General features: G+C 40.7%; 1 protein-coding gene across 2 annotated transcripts in view; it reads left to right on the forward strand.

Annotated features, from left to right (window-relative positions):
* Window positions 1-17,959, forward strand: part of COL24A1 (collagen type XXIV alpha 1 chain) — a 242,558-nt gene that overhangs the window by 12,453 nt on the left and 212,146 nt on the right. For both annotated transcript variants that reach the window (XR_014712726.1, XM_084637175.1), the window contains exons 2-3: window positions 4,404-4,468; window positions 14,347-15,662. Coding sequence is in view for 1 of the 2 variants with exons in the window: in XM_084637175.1 (XP_084493301.1) it covers window positions 4,404-4,468; window positions 14,347-15,662 (1,381 nt within the window). In the remaining variant the exon portion in view is untranslated. The remainder of the gene's footprint in view (window positions 1-4,403; window positions 4,469-14,346; window positions 15,663-17,959) is intronic.

A 17,959-nucleotide genomic window follows, 5' to 3' on the forward strand; every position in this document is an offset into this window, starting at 1 on the left:
CTCGGTTGACAAAAGATTTCAGCAGATGCAGCAGCTAGAGTCAGTATTTGGCTTTCTATATGATATCCACAGCTTGCAAAAGAAAACAGCAAAACAGATAAGAGAATTTTGTATAAAACTGGAGTCAGCATTGACTCATGAAAATTCAAAAGACATTGATGCTACAGATTTGTGTAGTGAGCTTCAGGCTTTTTCAAGACGACTTAAGAAACATTCCACTCCTGAAGAAGTACTGAAGTTTGTTTGTGAAAATAAACTCAGTTTTCCAAACATTTTTATAGCTCTATGCATTCTTTTAACTTTGCCAGTTTCCGTAGCTAGTGGGGAACGTAGCTTCTCAAAGTTAAAATTGATAAAAACATATCTGCATTCAACAATGGTGCAAGAGAGACTTGTTGGACTTGCCACAATGTCAATACAGCATGAAATACCTGGGAAATTGGATCTAAAAGAACTAGTGACTGAATTTTCAAAACTTAAAGCAAGAAAAGTCATGTTTTAAGAGCACAGAGTGTTTTTTATTCGGCGTGTTTTGTAAACATAGGTTAAAGTTCATTGAAGAGTTTTCTTATTTCTTTCTATATTGGATGTGGCGATAATGGCAGTTAAAGCAGGATAGCATAATGTACGATTTTGGATTTGTAATAATAAAAATTATAATTAACATTTGAATGCATTTTTATTTGAAATCAGACTGAAATATCATCTAGCTGTTGTGTACAAATCTATTCTGAAAATTTCATGTCTCTATTATATCTGATCTCAGAAACATTGGTTGGACAGATGGATGGACGGGCAAACCAAATAATTAAGCCTCTGTTTAAAAAAAAAATCGCTTAAAAAACATTAAAAGGAAAAAAGCGGGAAAATGTTTCCCAGTTTACCAAAAACCTCAGCCTAGATCTGCCCTGGGGGTTTGGGGTGGGGGTGCCGATTGCATGGTTCGCCTAGGGCACCAATTGCTGGCAGCTAGTGTAGGGCTGCCCCTGCCTGTTAATGAAATTTTTGGGATTATTTTGTTTGTTTTTGTTCATTTGGGAGTCAATTTGGTGCTTACGAAAGTCACTAATAACAATGGGTTGAGGTTGAGCCATGCACACTGTGGCAGGTACAATACACGCTTCCATATATAGGTATGTTTGTTACAGCAGCTAAAATCTGACCTTCAATATCTTTCTTGCTCTAGCTTTGAGCATCTCACTGATGAAGTCACACAGTGCAAGTTGTATGATATGTGTGAATGGGGATTAGTATGTGCTCACATTTACTTGTGACATTACATTAGGATTTGGATTCATGTGGATTTGGATTCCAGAAATGAAAGCCTAAAATGCAAACCCATTGCATCACCTGGGTTTCAGATGTCAGCCAATGGTTTTTGCTGGTGAATGGCTGCTAAAAATGCTTGTAAAAGGCATTTCTTGCTGTAAAGGCAAGAAGAACTGCAGCAATTCCATCAGCCATGAAAGAAAGAAGGAAAAGCAGAGCCAAAAAATTGAATAGCTATTTTAAAATATAAATGTGTACTGCATGGGTGTGTAAAGAAATAGATAAAGATATATGCACTTTGACTCCCACTTATAGGGTGGGATTTTGAATGTTGACCTTATTCTGCTGCCATTTAAATCAGTGGTAAAATTTCCAGTGATTTCAGTGAAAGCAGTTAGATCAACAATGAACACCTTTGAAAATCTCACCTATTATATATGCATCTCTCTTTAAAAAAACTGCATGTATTTATACTTTTAGTTATAGGCAGCAATTAAGGGTACAAACCTGTGGTTACCCAGATTTCTTGTCTATGAACTCTTTTCCATGGTGTAGGTGCCTAAATGTAGGTACCTATAGTAAATCCATATAAAGATACCTAAATAAGATCCTGACTTCCTTTGAAAATAAGGCCACTTATCTAGTTTGACAATTTGGGGCTAACCTTCTTAAGAACTCTGTGCAAGCCTTATGCAGTGAAAACTTTCCTTTGATTTGTGACAGATTGCATCATGATGGCATATCCTAGCAGTGTAGCTATACCTAGTTTCATTTTGTAAATAGTGCTATCTTTTTCTAAGCATCTGAAATATTATACAGTTGATAGAATATTTAGCCTAATATATCAGTAATGGTAGAGAGGGTGGTTCCTGGGTGATGTCAGTGTCACTTGCTCAGTCAGCCAAAAAAGAACAACAAAGATGTTACCACTTGGAGTATTTTTAAAGACTTTTAAAGACAAAACACCTTTGACGAATTCTACTTGTTGGGTCTATAAAACGCCCTCCTGCCTCATAGCATCTACCACAGGTGTTTGTCTTCAGAACGTCAGTTGCCAGGGGACTCAGACAGAGTGGTTTCAGCTGCAGTGAAAATTTGTGTCTTCAGGAAGGACTATATTAGAAGAATGAGCTCTTGAGAATCACTGCTGTGTGGATATGGGCAGAGCTGATAGTGGGATAATGTGAACAAAATTTGTCTGAATAAAGCTATTTATTGGTGAATGCTTGCTGCAAGTATCCCGTTTGCTGGAAGGGACACTGGAGTTTTCAAAATCAGAGTCTTCTCTTCCACTAGTATTAGTTAGGAGCAACTCCTTTTAAGCCAATGGATTTACATCACTATAAACCTGTATAAGTGAGAGAATTAGTCTGCTATATTTAAATAAAACATTGGCTTTACCTCCATTACTAGTAGTATGTCAGTCATCTAACTTACTTTTCACTTTGTATTTGTTTTCTTGTTTCATTTCACTCACAGTTTGGACAATAGAAATAGTCTTTCACTTCGATTCTCCTTCGCTAGCATGTTGCTAATGTATTTGAATTACAAACATTCTAAAGGAATGTTTAAATCCAAACAAGATACTGTTTACACGGGAATTTTTACAGAATCCTAGAACCATTTCTCCTCAACTCTTGTAAAAACTTTTATTTGTACAAATTTTGGGCCTAAGGTGACCCTTTAATGAACGCTGAGAGGAAGAAGGCCTTTTGTTTGAACTTTAGCCATAGGCAGCCTGTTTGCAGGTGCTATTTGAATGGGTTGTTTATCCTGTACTTGACCTTGACTTACATAACTTGAGCAATAGTCTGATGAAATTGAGTTCCATTGAACTACAGGTGTTTAGTTAAGACTTGTAGCTCTAAAATGTTTTTTTCCCCTTGAATTCAGCTGCTACAGCAATATAGAGCCTCATCCTGCAAACACATACTATTGGATCTAGTGTTTACTACCATGAGTAGTCCCATTGAAGCCAATGTGGCTATTCGCAGTGGTAACCACTGTGGTAGTAAATGTTTGCAGAATTGGGTCCATATATCCAATAATGTGAAATGTTTGAATAACTGATATTCTCTGGTAGGGACGGTTCTTATCTAATACTATATAAATAAGAGCTGCCACTGTTGTTAGATTATTTCTAAGTCTGGTTCTTTCACTTTGGAATATCCACGAAAATTAGCAGGATTTAAGAAAGAAATGTAATGCAATAAAATCAAGAGTAAAAATTAACGGAAATTGTAAAATGTCATTGTCACAGTTGATTTTCCTTCTGTATTACACAGATTCAGTGTTAATGGATTCTTGTTAAAAAACCTAGACTCATTATCTTGATCTATTTTTGTTGCTATCTATGCTCATGGGTCACCTGCGAATACAGGTGTGTCCCTCTGAGCATGGAGTTTTATTCCAAAGATGTTCTGTGATTTTTATACCCCTAGGAGAGCATGATACACTGCTTCCTGGGAAACACTAGCAGTTATAACTGGGATCTTGGTCACGCAAAAGTAGAAAAGAAGAAAGTACAAGACTTACAAAATTATTAGTTACTACATACCATTTTCATTTCTGGATAAACTGATAGAATATGTGATAAAATTGGTAATGGGTACAGTGCACAATAATCATTTACTACATACCATTTTCATTTCTGGATAAACTGATAGAATATGTGATAAAATTGGTAATGGGTACAATGCACAATGATCATCTCCATCGTGTGTAACAAATTGTCATGTCTTATATTTTCATTACAATAGTATTTTTCTAGAAAGTAGTTTAATATATAACAGCCTCTAAATATGAAACAGATACAACAAAATAAAATAATTTCAAAATGAATATAGTTGTCTTGTGAATAGGAATCAATGTAGAATGTGTCTACTGGGTATGTGTTGGTTGAAGCATGAGGACATATATTATCCTTGAGCCTTGCGTGAAACTTCCTATTAGCATCAGTGGAAAGTTCTACAATCTGAGGGTACTGTGTCTCTGATCCATAACTAAGTGAAGTCACTAAGAGTCTTTTTGCTGACTTCAACTGGCTTTGATTCAGGCCTTCTAAATCCCAGGGAGTTTTAAACTGTTGATTGGTTAAGATTTTTTCCACATTTTAAAGTTCTTTTTTCTTTTAGGAAAACCCTCCTCCTTTTTCTTGCGATATGCGTAGCTGTGGGTGCCGCACAAATGCCAGCACAAGGTGAGAAGACTTCCTTATAACAGAGTATTTGAATAATCTGCCACTAGAGGAAAAAAAGTAAATGGCTTCTGGTAGTAATGACCTTAAATTCAGCTGTTCAGAAGTTACTAATCCAAATGTCAGATAGAGTACAATGAGATCATAAGTTCAAATTAACCATTTGGAAAAGATGACCTTTTGAATATAACTCAGATTTTCTGTCTATGAAATTGCTTACATATTTAACCAAAGTCTTTATAAAAGAGAAGTCTTGTACAGTGAAAAAGCTTTGATTGTGTCGTCATTGTAAGTGGGTGTTCTTGGGGGTGGTGAACTGTGGCTGAGTTACCTTTGCACTTCTTAAGACTTTGCAAGCAAACAAGGGCCTGTAATAAGTGCTTAGTCTAGATGGGCATTATTAGGCAAAAAGTGAAATTTGCATGTTAGCTTATTTTTGTATTCAAATACAGATGTTGGTTAGGAAATAGGGTGGTGTTTTGTTTTTGTCTGCTTGGTATCCTGGCACTGCCAGATGTGAAGGGTTACGTCAGAGACAGCTGAAGAACATGCATCCTAAATTGATGAAAGTTAATGTGTCAGGATGGTAATTTTTGGCTGCCAGTAATGGGTCATGGATAGCATTGAGTGCCTGTCATATAAATTGCCCTTCACTGTCTAAGCGGCACACAAAATGACTTCACCTTTGAAATAAATGTTCACTTTTGGCTGGTGACTAGACTCACCACAAAGAGAACCAAACCAAACAACTGGAATATGTTTTAAAGAAAAGGACTGATTCCTGATTATATTGTGCTTGAGTCTGTGGTGATGAATCAGCAGCTGAGTACCCTCCTCCTCACGTATCACTTTGCATTGTTACCTGTCAGTTGCAATATTTTTCTGTTCTTGTTTTCTTCTTAGTCTTGTGGTTTTTGTTCCAGTATGTTGCTTCTTTTCCTTTCTTGCTCTTAATTTTTTCCTCCACTACTTGTTTATGTCTCCCCTGCTCTCTCCATCTGCCTTGGCAAGGCTGTCTCCCTATTCTCCCATTGAGAGCATGCTATATGCTGCCTGGGATGTTGCTAATTTCCTGGTGCCACTCTCATTGAGCCAAGTTCTGCAATGGAAGAGAAAGAAAGTTTGGCCTTGCAGGCTGAGCCTACAGCCGTATATGTACATGGACTGCTCTGATGGCCAGCTACATTAGGGGCCACCGCAGGAACAGGGTAGGAAGGTGGGTGGATTTAAGGAGTCAGCTTCCACTTTTCCTGAAGCAGCAGAAATGGTAAGAGATACCAGTGATGGGCTTGACATTATGGAGTGATGGTAGCTGCTATATAGTTAAGGATGAAGCTAACTTCCCATTATATATCCAGTTTTCAACCAACCACTCCAAACTTCTCCAAAAGATAACAAGTTCCCCCAAAATTTCACATGCCACATGTCATCCCCAGGAGGAAATTTTCTGGGAAGATTGGCAAAATATCAGAAAAGGAGTTTTAAAGTTACAGGACTAGATCCTCAGCTATAGCAGAACCGTGCTCCTACCATTAGGAGGTGCAAATGTGCCCTCTGCTGTCCTTCAGTTCGGGAGGCACAGGGTTGGTCTTCTGCATAAAATAGAAAAGTGTCATGACTGCTGTGTTTCATATAAGCAGTCTGATACCCTGGGTGGCTGCTCTATCAGCTGGGGCTTGTTAGGTAAAGGAATGCCCTGTCTATGCTCCTTGTACCAGGAGGGGACTCGTGTAGAAGCTACTATTGCAGCTCTACACTACCCAGAAATTCCACAATGAAGGGGAAATCCTGCACTCGCTGCCTGAGGAGTTTTAGGGCTGCTTTGCCTGGGAAAGATTATTTTGTGGTTGGGAGTTGTCTGGTTCCCTTAACTGTTAATTTTTAAACTTTTCAACCTTTGGGCTAGGTCTTAAATCCATGCAGGAACTGAAGGTGGTAGATACAGAGTGTGCTTCATGCTTAGCAGGTATCTCAGCAGGAGCATGTTACACCCTTGCTTTGTGGTCTGCCTATAAAACCCTAACTGGCCTTGCACCTGCATACTTCCCAGACTGCTTGTCTCTGTGCCACACTGCCACAGCTGAGATCGGTGGAAGCACTCAAGCTGACACTCTTTGAGCATCAGGGAGGGAGTTTTTGGCAGGGCATTTTATCTTGCCGTTTATCCACTTCTGTAGCCCTCTCATCGCAGTATTTGAGAACCTTTTGGCTTTGGAACTTGCTTCCCACTTGTTAATTCCTAGGGCACACTGAAAAGCTTGCCTTCTAAAAGGAATTTGGGGAAGGGGATTTTGCTGAGGAGCTATCATTAGTTAGTTTTTGCACCTTTACTTTGCTGTAAGTACTATCTAATTACTGCTGTGTACAGTGGAGATTGCTGCAGGTTTTATGTTTATATTGGTGGGTTTAAAATGATTGCCAAGGATGCCTAGAGCTTAGGATGCACACCTCTTCTTAGAAGTCTATGTAGATAAAATAAATATCCAGCAGCGGCAGCGTGATTTGGAATCATGTGATTTTCTACCCCAGCTGCATGCTCCCCGGTTAGAGGAAAAAGCAGATAAGAGGAGCCATTTCTGATGCATCAAGAAGAAAATGTTCTGTGTATTTCACATCCACATAAGCAAATGAACTTTCAAAGGTGTTTGTTTGCCCCTCTATGGACATGAACATAAAAATGGCCATACTGGGTCAGACCAAAGATCCATCTAGCCCAGTATCCTGTCTTCTGACAGTGGCCAATGCCAGGTGCCCCAGAGGGAATGAACAGAACAGGTACACATCACGTGATCCATCCCCTGGCGCCCATTCCCAGCTTCTGGCAAGCAGAGGCTGGGGACACCATTCTAATAGAATTAATTGTTAAGCGCACACTGCAAAGTGAAAAGAACCCCCCAAATTGCATTGAAAGATAGTGAAAGTTGTAACTTAACCCATCAAATATATGGAAGTTTGCAGAAAAACATCATTACTTGGGCACAACAAGAACATTACTGTTCTTCTGCTGAAGTTTATTGTGACCTCTTACTCAGAGCCTAATCCTTAGTTCTGAAGCCCATTCTTCCCTTGGCTTAGGTAACAAATGTAACATTCTTCTTTTTGAATTTCTTGATGAAGTGAGCTGTAGCTCACGAAAGCTTATGCTCAAATAAATCTGTTAGTCTCTAAGGTGCCACAAATACTCCTTTTGTTTTTATAACATGTTTCATGAAGAAATCTTGCTACAGCTGTCATTGCACTGTTGTAGACATTAGCCCCTTTGTAGCTGATATCAGTTCCATGTAACTCAATGGGAAATTTCCTTAATTGAAAATCTCCCCTAAAGCAGATGTCCTATGCAACACTTCAGTTTTATTTAAGTCCTATATTAAGGGCTTAATTGGGACCAAATTAATATGTAGGGCTGTGCGATGGCAGCCTGCACAAGCATGAATTTTGCCTACCATGTGATTCTTTGAGATAGTAATATAAAAGGCTATAAAAAGTAGTTATACATACAAAGCAACTGATTTATAAAAGTTTTCTGCTTTAAAGCGTATGTGGGTATTTTAAATAAGAAAAAGCATCAGGACATATTGAGATACCCATGCCTGCAAAATTTCAGTTCCTAAAAATCTCTCTTTAAGAAGTGGCTGAAATGTATGATAGATTGCAGAATGATGTGTGAGGAACCATATTGTGAAAGAGAAAATTGCTTAGATTTCTCAGAATCAAAAGAAATTCAAAGAAAGAAGCAGCAAAAAGACAGACAGGTCAAGCAGCCTATCCCTCTGTCGAACTACATAGCAGATCCAGAGACAGTACTAAGCTGTTCACAGAGTTATCTAGGGAGTTTGCCAAAGATTCAGATGCCACCCATTAAGAATATCTTGGTACTTGGTTTCTGACTGATATGTTGAAAGGAGAGGTTATATTGGTAGTTATTCTGCCAAACATTATGTTGCTGGGTGGAGTAATTAATATGCATTGCCTCCTCTCTTGTTCGTACAAGGCAGCTATGCACACATTGCTTGAGAAGCAATGCATTGTGTAAATGTCCTTGTCTGTATGGGGCCTAAGCCACAAGTCAGTCTGGGGAATTCTGCATGCACAGCCCACAGGTCTAATTGGTACTCACTGCTCTACTTATTCCGCTAGGTCTCAAGCATCAGTCAGAGGAGTGCTCCCCATGTTAACTAAAACCTGCCGCAGCATAGGGAGTGTGTAGCAACTGGACTTGCACAGTGATGTTGAGCTGGCCAGTCACACTTACTCACTGCAGAGTTGACCAAACAGCTAGAAGGGTACACCTTAGGAGGGCTGAAGTGGGAAGGACAGCCCAAGTAGCTCATCCTCACAGTTGCCACGAGTGGCAAGGATAGCAAAAAGAGATGAGATAGGCACAGGTGTTGGAACTAAGGGTACTGGGGGTGCTGCCACACCCCCTGTCTTAAGGTGGTTTCATCATACCCAGACTTTACAGTTTGGTTCAATGGCTCTGAGCACTCCCACTATACAAAATGTGCCAGCACTCCTGAAGATTGGATGGAAATGCAGAGCCATAAAACAATCAGGGTGCTGTATCCTGACAGTGTTACATATGTCCCTGTTGCCACACAACACTACAGTTTCAGGCTCTTGTGCTGTCATTATTTGTGGCTGTTATGATTATATATCTGCTGGTGAACTGGGCATCCAGATCACCTGACTCCCAGTGTGGTGCCTAGAGCCGGCTGAAAATTTTCTGGCAATGTATTTTTCAGTGGAAAATGGCTTTTTGATGGATGTTTCCATTTTGACACGTTAATATCCATTTTTGGCAATTTTTTGAGGTTTTAGTTGAAAAACACAAAAAACTTTAAATTTTGCAGTTTTCAGTGGGCAACAACTGGCAGGTGGGGGGAGCTGTTGGTTTTTCAGTGGTCTTCACTACTATTGGTGGATAGGGAAGAGACAGAGCCAAAGTTTATTCCACCCCTCCTCCCCCCATACTCCCAGTGATGGAACAACTGCATGAATTTTGCAGGGCATTAGGGGGAGAAGGAGAAAAAGCATCAGGCTGCAAAAGCTAAAACAAATAGTTTTAACAAGATGAGCCATAGCAATGTGTGTGACAAATATGCTCTTATTTATTGGGTAAAAGAGTAGGTGAAGACAGATGATGTGCAGACATACATAAGGGAAAACAACTGACCTTTCATGGGTATAGAAAAATAATGGCTTTCATAATGGGGAAAGAGTTCAGAGGATTACATGTTCCTAAAACCAATGATGAATTTTGAAAGCTAAAACCAAACTGAATGTATTCAAAAGGGACCACACACCTGACCAGAAATCAAATATCCAGAAACAGAGTTTGTAGCTGCATAGTAGGACATAGACAGTGCAAGTATAGAAGTATAGTTGGGGTGATTTGTTGCTACTTAATCTTTTGTGTCATTTTTTCATTCTGCATTTGCTTTGTGTTTAGCCCTCTCCTGAGCTGCTACTTGTTCGGAGGAAACTAGTATATTGCGGGTGTAAAAAGCATTTATCCTTTCTTTTTCATGAGGATCTTTGGTTCTTTTCCTTTTTCCATTATTCTTTTATGATGGAATTAGAGAGATTCTTTTTTCCATTCTTTGGAACAATAAAAACTAAATTTACCCTGCTTTTGTGTCTCAGCAAACTAAGAGAATAGCCTCTAAGAACTCTTGGGGCATCAGGTAATTTTCAAAATAAACAGAATGAGGAACCAAGAATTGAGCACAATTTCTCTAGGGGGTTGTTGACACAGATACTAACATGACTTTCACTCCCACTCACGCTGACTTTAGAAAGTTTGTGTGCTGCAGATTTCAAGTGTCTCAGCAAACAGTCCGCCTTTTAGCTCACCTCTGCTGTGATATCCATGTTTACTCTTCTCACTTCCTTAAATGACAACCAGATTCACCAGTGACATTTCCACCCATACAGTTTAACAAAAATGCCATGAAATGAAAGTGAATATTAATTATTTTAGAAATCATAAGGATAAAAACACTGCAAGGTTACAGTACTCATGTTGATGGATAAGGATATTTAACTTGGAGTTTTGCAGTCACAGGATGCTTGCCATCTTAGACAGTTCTCCATTTAATGTACAAAATGACTGCTGCTCATTAACTTGTTTATTCATAATTTCTTTTAAAGCTCAGTAAACTGAAATCTTTGATTCATTCATCAAGTAGTCTTCCTATACTACCTCCCCTACAATGTATCACAACAACTATCGAGAAGGTTAACCTCTAGAGGTGGGAGTGCAGCTCAGAGTCCATGGCCCTTCAGTTCTTCACCTGCTAGGTTCCAGTTGTAGTGATGATTTTTGTGATTTGGGCACATGTACTGAACTGTTAAGACCACAAAACTCATTCCCACAGGCCATTGAATAGCCATCATGAAGTAGTAACTTTTGGTCATTGATCTGGGGATGAAAGGGTCTATATCCTATTACAAATCCTCTGAGCTATCTAGTCAACCATTATGGGCCAGATTCTGCCTGGTTCTTAGATGGGTGCACAATAGTGGGATGGGGGCAGCATAAGGAGCTGTGGTCCCCCTTCCACAGCCCATGCAAGGGCCAGAAAGAATTGTAATCCCTGCACTCTGGACCTATTCCTTTGGTGGTGCACAGTACCCTAAAGAAGCCAGGGCCAGAGCTTCATTTTTCCCTCCCCAGGCCAAACACCACACGCACTGGCCAATGGAGGAGGCTGGCTGCATTGGAGGGAGTATACTGCACCCAACTAAGGAGTGTGGCAGCAGACAAGTAGCCTCTAAGCTCTGGGTGACAGTCTGGCTCTTTGAAGCACAATGCCTCCTAGTGTTCCCCTAGGGCAGTGTGGCACCTGACATCACTGCTGCCCCTTTCTCTGGGCTCAGTGTAACTGACACAATCAAGCTCTGTGATAATATTGTGCTGATGCATTTTTAAGAGGGAAACTCTTAGCTAGGTTATTGAGGGCCTTCTTCCTGTACTGTATTTCTAAAGGCAATAGGATTGTATTAAGTCCATCCATGTAATCTTTACATTTGAACTGCCTGACTTTGGGCAGTTTTGTTATTACTTCAGAGGGAGGTACAGTATTTTTAGTGTACAATGACACTGCCCCTGGGGGTAGCACCAAACCTTTTGTGGGGTGCAATTTGTTCCATCCTGTGCAGCCAACCACCTCAGCTGGCCAGTGCGTAGAGGGGACAGAGCCATGGCTGCTGCCTCCTTTGGGGTGTCATTTCCCCAGGGGAGCACCTGCACTCCCCAGAGCATAGAGGCTGTAATTTTACCTGGTCTTTGCTAGAGCAATGCAAATACTTCTTCCCCCTGTGCACACATGTCATGACTAAACAGAATCTAGCCTGTGGCAAATCATGATTTTTCATTACCCCATGCATTAAATTTGGCAGTTGCATAGCAAGTATTTGCTATTTGTTTATGATGGATTAAAATACAGCCTGGATAAATTAATTACTTTGTGGCATCCTGAGAAATTGGCAGGTATCTATGATTTTCTCCGAAGATGTGCTTTTGCTTGCCCCTGTCTGTGCTGGCTACCTGCCAGTACAATCTTGGCACTACTGCAAACTTTCTAACAGGACTAGAACCACTGCAAGGTGTGTAATTAATTTTCAAGCTGTACAGTGCACTCAGGTTTATGCTTTTGGTTCCAATTTTTAAAACGCTTCCAAGGAAATCTTCAGCTTTTTTGTATTTTCTATAGAAGCTGAGCCAAGATGTGTCTATTCTTAACATTTGCTACTAATGTGTTCAGTAAACAGAGAGTGGGAGAGCTGGAAAAGGAAATCTAATATCCACTAAAAATTGTGAATATCCATTTGTTTCAATTACTGTCTTTTTATTTTATTTGTAGTTGTGCCTCCACTTCCTTAACCTTGGCAAAAATCCTTAGCCTCCATTGGCTGCTCCCAATTTCATTTAAACCACTTAATAGTTAAAAAGCCTCAGCTTTATTTGCATAATACAAACACAAATTACATAGCACAAAGTACCCTCTGCCAAAATACGATGGAAAATGCTAATCTCTCCCCAGTCAGGGGTAATAGCTTGGTCCAGCTATTTGGATACCAAACAAATTCAACTAGAGGCAAATTCTCTCATCTCTATTAATTGATCAGAATATATCCACCCTCTGGGAGGAAATAGGCTTTTATTTCACACTCAGAGCCAAAACTACACTGTACTGCAAGGATTCTTCTGAAGTGACCCACACAGTTGTAGCAGCAATCTCGTGAGTGCTATATGTTAATGTATTACAACATTTTTCTCTATTCCACTAGAATGCAATTTTAGTTTAAATCATTTCTGTATAGCTGCAGCCTCTTGATTAACAGAAAGGATGGGGGCAGGATGGGGACTTTTTAGCCCAAGAGCCAAAAGATGGAGAGCACTGGCACTTTTGTCCTGCTGATTCCCCTCCCTTACCTGGCCTATTCCTCTTTTGCATGGTCAGACAGCTTCTCCACGGCTTACCTCATCTATGCTCTTTACGAGTAAACTCAGCAGAGGAAGAGGAATACAAACATGTTGTAATTAAGACACCACCTTTTGTTCCTCTGGGGAAATCTTCATTTTCCTCTTCCTCTGACTGTCCCGTGGCACAGATATCTGCAACTGATGGCTATCCCATTCGTTCGAAGCTAGACTCATTACTGCGTGGTGGGTGGTGAATGGGGCACCCTGATGGAATGGCAGCAGCTCTCCTCCTCATGTACCAAATGCAGCATATCCACAATACACTCAATATCTCTGCTGTCAGGCTTACCTCTCTGCCTAACCTGAGGTTCCCTTATGGTACTTGGTGAGCTGTTGCTGTGCTAATATGCTGGTTGTCCCTCTTTAAACAAAATTCTACCTTGTGTTTTCAATAATGCTATTTATGCCACAGGGTAAAGCATTGTAGCATGGGTGGTTAACAGAAAAAAGTGCAGCATGTTTTGTCTAATTTAAAATAAGTATTTAAAAGTTAGGTGCTGTGGTGGTATGTAAGTAATACATGACCTTTTGCCAGCTTGAAAGTGGCAGATTGGTAGTGAGCATGTGAATTTAGAGGAAGTGGGGATTCTGCTTTCAGTCTATTGGAAAACGGAGAGAGGACAGGAGTTCGGAATTGTTCCATTTTGTAAATTAGCTGCTCCATGTTTTAAGTTTTGGGAGCTTATTGGAGTGTAGAGTGCTATGAGGGTGTTCTCACCAAGTTGTAATCCCACTGTAGTACTGGGAATAAATTTACATGGACAGTTCTCAATCTCCATGTTATACAGCAGCAGGAGTTATGTCTCGGGTGAGTCCTTGGCAAAATGCCTGCAGTGGGGCCATTCTATCACAAAGCCAGGGGAGTGTAGGAGGCCAGAACCAAAGTGGAAGCAAGGGTACTCTCTGCCTCAATTCCTGTCAAATTTGGGAGTGGGACTTTTGTGGAGAGGGCAACTCCCCTCCCCCATAGGATGATATTGTGCGTGGGGTGGGGAGGGTGTCTCTATGAAGGAATCATCACATAGATTCCTCCCCTCATAGCACCTCCTGTGGGTGAACCAAGTGAGAAGACAAGCTGGGTCTTAGTTTTTAAAAGACAAGTTGGGGATTGTTTTGTTCATCAGTTTAGCTGACTTTAGTCAGGTTTCTGCTCTCCATTTATATCACTGACTGATGCATCTTCCTCTGGGATGTAGTGACCTAATAGTATACAGTACATTCATTCTGTGAAGTATAATTTTATTCAGATGCTGGTATTGATATTAGGGTGTGTGTGTGTGTGTGTGTGTGTGTGTGTGTCTACATGCTATATATGCATATATATCAATTTATGAACATATGAATGAAATAAAACAATAATACATCCCCCCCCCCCTTTTTGTTTCTTTTGCAGGCATAGATGTTCTTCATCAGTTAGGCCTTGGTGGGAAAGACATACAACATCCATCAGCAGTGTCTACAATGCCCTTGTCATCTGTTCCGTTACCTCAGGGGGTTCGCTTAACAGCATCAGGCGTTGTTTTAACCAGAGATGCACACATTGAATCCCCTATCACTCAAGTCATACCATCAAGTCTAGGGAATCAGTTCACATTGTTGATTGGGCTACACTCTTATAGAGTAAACAATGCTTTTCTTTTCAGTATTAGGGACAAAAACAGACTGCAGTTTGGTGTACAGTTGCTACCAAAGAAGGTAGTGGTATATATTGGAGGGAAGCAGTCTGTATATTTTGATTACAGTATTCATGATGAACAATGGCATTCATTTGCTATTGACATTAGAGACAAGACAGTCTCAATGTTTGCTGAGTGTGGAAAGAAATATTACAGCAGGGAAACACTTTCTAAAGTACAGATATTTGATTTGGATGGTTTGTTTACCTTAGGACGGATGAACTCTCAGTCTGTCAGCTTTGAAGGAGTAATATGTCAACTGGATATTATCCCCTCTGCACAAGCCTCTGCAAACTATTGTAAATACGTAAAACAGCAATGTCGCCAAGCTGAAACATACCGATCTTTGCCAGCACCTCCCGACACATCAGCTGGGGTGTCTGTAAACTTTCCAAGGAGACAGTTTGGTGACAACACCCAATCTGAACATAAATCATTTTATACACAGAAAGAAGCATTAAACCTTCCTATTAACAACACTGCACCAATCCATACCCTACCAGAATCCTTGGCGTTAAGAACTGTTACTCCATCAGAGCTTGCAAAATCTGAACCTCAGTCCACAACAATTAGACCTGAAGCAAGTGTCCAGGAAAACTTTAGTCTGTCAATTCATCAACAGGGCTTGAGCAAAAAGAGGAATGGCAGCAAAAAAAAACTGGGATCACCTCAAAATAATTCAGATAATGCCACAGAAGATGCAGGTGGAAAAAGTGAGCTCCCCCTCATTTCTTCTGTAAAACAGAGTAAGATCAAAGATATGAAAACACAGGTAAAGGCCAAGCAGCTTTTAGATAAACCCCTGGAAATTCAGCAAATCTTAAACACAACACTATACAGGGCTACTGTAGACCTGTCTTTGGATAATCAGCTCAATCCATGGGAGGAAGGTGCATTTGATGCTGATGAGACTTATGCTGCAGAAAACGGTTATGAAATTGATGTTGAAAGTTACAATTATGATTATGAAGATCTTAACAAAGTATTTGAAATGGAGAATTCAAGAGGGCCAAAAGGAGAAACTGGACCTCCAGTAAGTTGTCTTTATTATAAACATTAATATACTACAGCAACACACATTTAACAGAAGGGTCTGAAATAAGCCCTGAAAAGTATGTCAAAACTGAGACAGAAACTTCTTAATGTACTGTATAAATGTATGGTTGCCATAAGATGTGCTGTCCAGAATGTAATTTTGGCATAAATGTATTTTTTTATACACTGACAGAGTACGAAGACACTCAGTTCTGGTAAAATGATAAACAAACCAGATATGTTGCCTTTTTTATTTGAAATGCAGCAACATATTTATAATTGCACTAGATATAAATAGCTACTTAATAAAATTATAGGGTTAATGCATACAGTACATAAGTGTTAAGACTAAAGCATGACAAGAATGGATAAAATGAACCAAAGAAAATAAATGAATTTATTATCAGAATGATATAAGATTCTCAGATGAGCAGCACTCTTAGGGTATGTCTACACTGCAGTTAGACACCTATGGCTGGCCCATGCCAGCTGACTTTGGCTAAGGGGCTGTCTAGTTGCAGTGTAGCTGTTGGGCTCAGGCTGCAGCCTGAGCTCTGGACCCTCCCATCTTGCAGGGTCCTGGATCCCAGGCTCCAGCCTGAGCCTGAGTGTTTGCACCACAGTTAAACAGCCCCTTAGTCCAAGTCCCACGAGCCCAAGTCAGCTGGCATAGGCCAGCCACAGGGTTTTAATTGCAGTGTAAACATATGCTTAGAGGTTATAATCACATAATCACAAACCAGTTTATTCAGGTAGAAAATATTTGCATGAGACAGAGCACAAAATCTAAATCAGAAATGCCATTCCTGTGGGATCTGAATATAACCATATATTTAGAGCATTTTGACATTAATTAAAATTCTAATTATTGAGGCCACTCTGTAGCCCAAGCCCCTAGGGCAGGGGTTCCCAAACTTGGTTCACGACTTGTTCAGGATAAGCCCCTGGTGGGCCGCGAGATGCCTTGTTTACCTGAGCGTCCCCAGGTACAGCTGCTCGCAGCTCCCATTGGCCGGGAATGGCAAACTGCAGCCACTGGGAGCTGTGAGTGGCCGTACCTGCAGATGCTCAGGTAAACAAAGCATCTCGCAGCCTGCCAGGGGCTTGCCCTGGACAAGCCACGAACCAAGTTCAGGAACCCCTGCCCTAGCATGGGGTTGCCAGCCCTCCAGGCATTAAAGATTAATCTTTAAAGATTATGTCATGTGATGAAACCTCCAGGAATATGTCCAACCAAAACTGACAACTCTAATAGGACACCAGTAGTGTGTTAGAGGTACTGTGACTGGGAGGTAAGTTCTCTAGGTGCATCAACAGCTGGCCTTGTAGGCGCTAGCCCTGGTGGGTTCCAGTAACAACCTAGATACATGGCCAAGGGAAAGGTTATTTTACTAGGGCTAGTGGGAAAGGGAAAGGTTGCAAATATCCGTGGTACAGAAGCTTAAACAGTTACAGTTCAAAGTAAGCAATAGTGGTTCTTGATTGGGTGGGCCCCTGGGGGCAGTCCAATTGAGAGTCAGGGCTCTTCATGCCTGGTGCTGGGATTGCCCTCTCCAGTCCAGTTTCTATACCAAGAAAATAGGGGCTTGCAGCTTTCCAAACCAGGCTCAGTTCATGTCTCTTATTGAGGCCCCTCCGCACTGTCTCCACGCCCAGCTGCTGCTTCCCCTTCAGTCCACACAGACCTGCACCCTCGGTAATGTCCAGCACTCGCAGCCTGTTCCACATGCGGCTCTGCATCTGTTCCTGCCTCCAGTTTCTCTCCAACTCTCTGCTTGCCACAGGTCACTGCCTCAGCTTCCCTGCCTCCTTGTTTCCATACCGCTGCCCTACACTACAGGCTGAGCCCAGTCACTACCTTACCTGGGAAGGAGAAAGGGAAGTGCTGTGGGGAGGGGGCTGATGGGAGTTGCAGTCCCTTGCTTTGCAGTTCCATCACAAAATGCATGTAATTAATTATTGTGATAAGCAACTTCAGAAATGTATGAAAATGCATGTTTGTATTTCTTTAATGTGAACTTAATTGTTGTCTTATTTTATATGTGCAATATCCAAACACCTTCCTAATATATGCAGATAGAAACTAATTCATGTGAGATTGCAGGCTGACTGTAGAATGTTTCCCAGCATGCTTAACTTGAATAATACGATAGCTGATTCTTATTTGAGTTTCTGGTTGAGGTCCAGAAACCATAGCATGGAGTAGATAATTCCACTAGTGCTCCTCTGTGTGTTTGTGGTTATTACTGGAAAGTTATTTGATATATGTCAGACAGCCTCTAATATGTTTGAATA

The sequence above is a fragment of the Lepidochelys olivacea genome (genome assembly GCF_965140295.1).
Source record: "Lepidochelys olivacea isolate rLepOli2 genome assembly, chromosome: 8".
NCBI classification, from domain to species: Eukaryota; Metazoa; Chordata; order Testudines; family Cheloniidae; genus Lepidochelys; species Lepidochelys olivacea.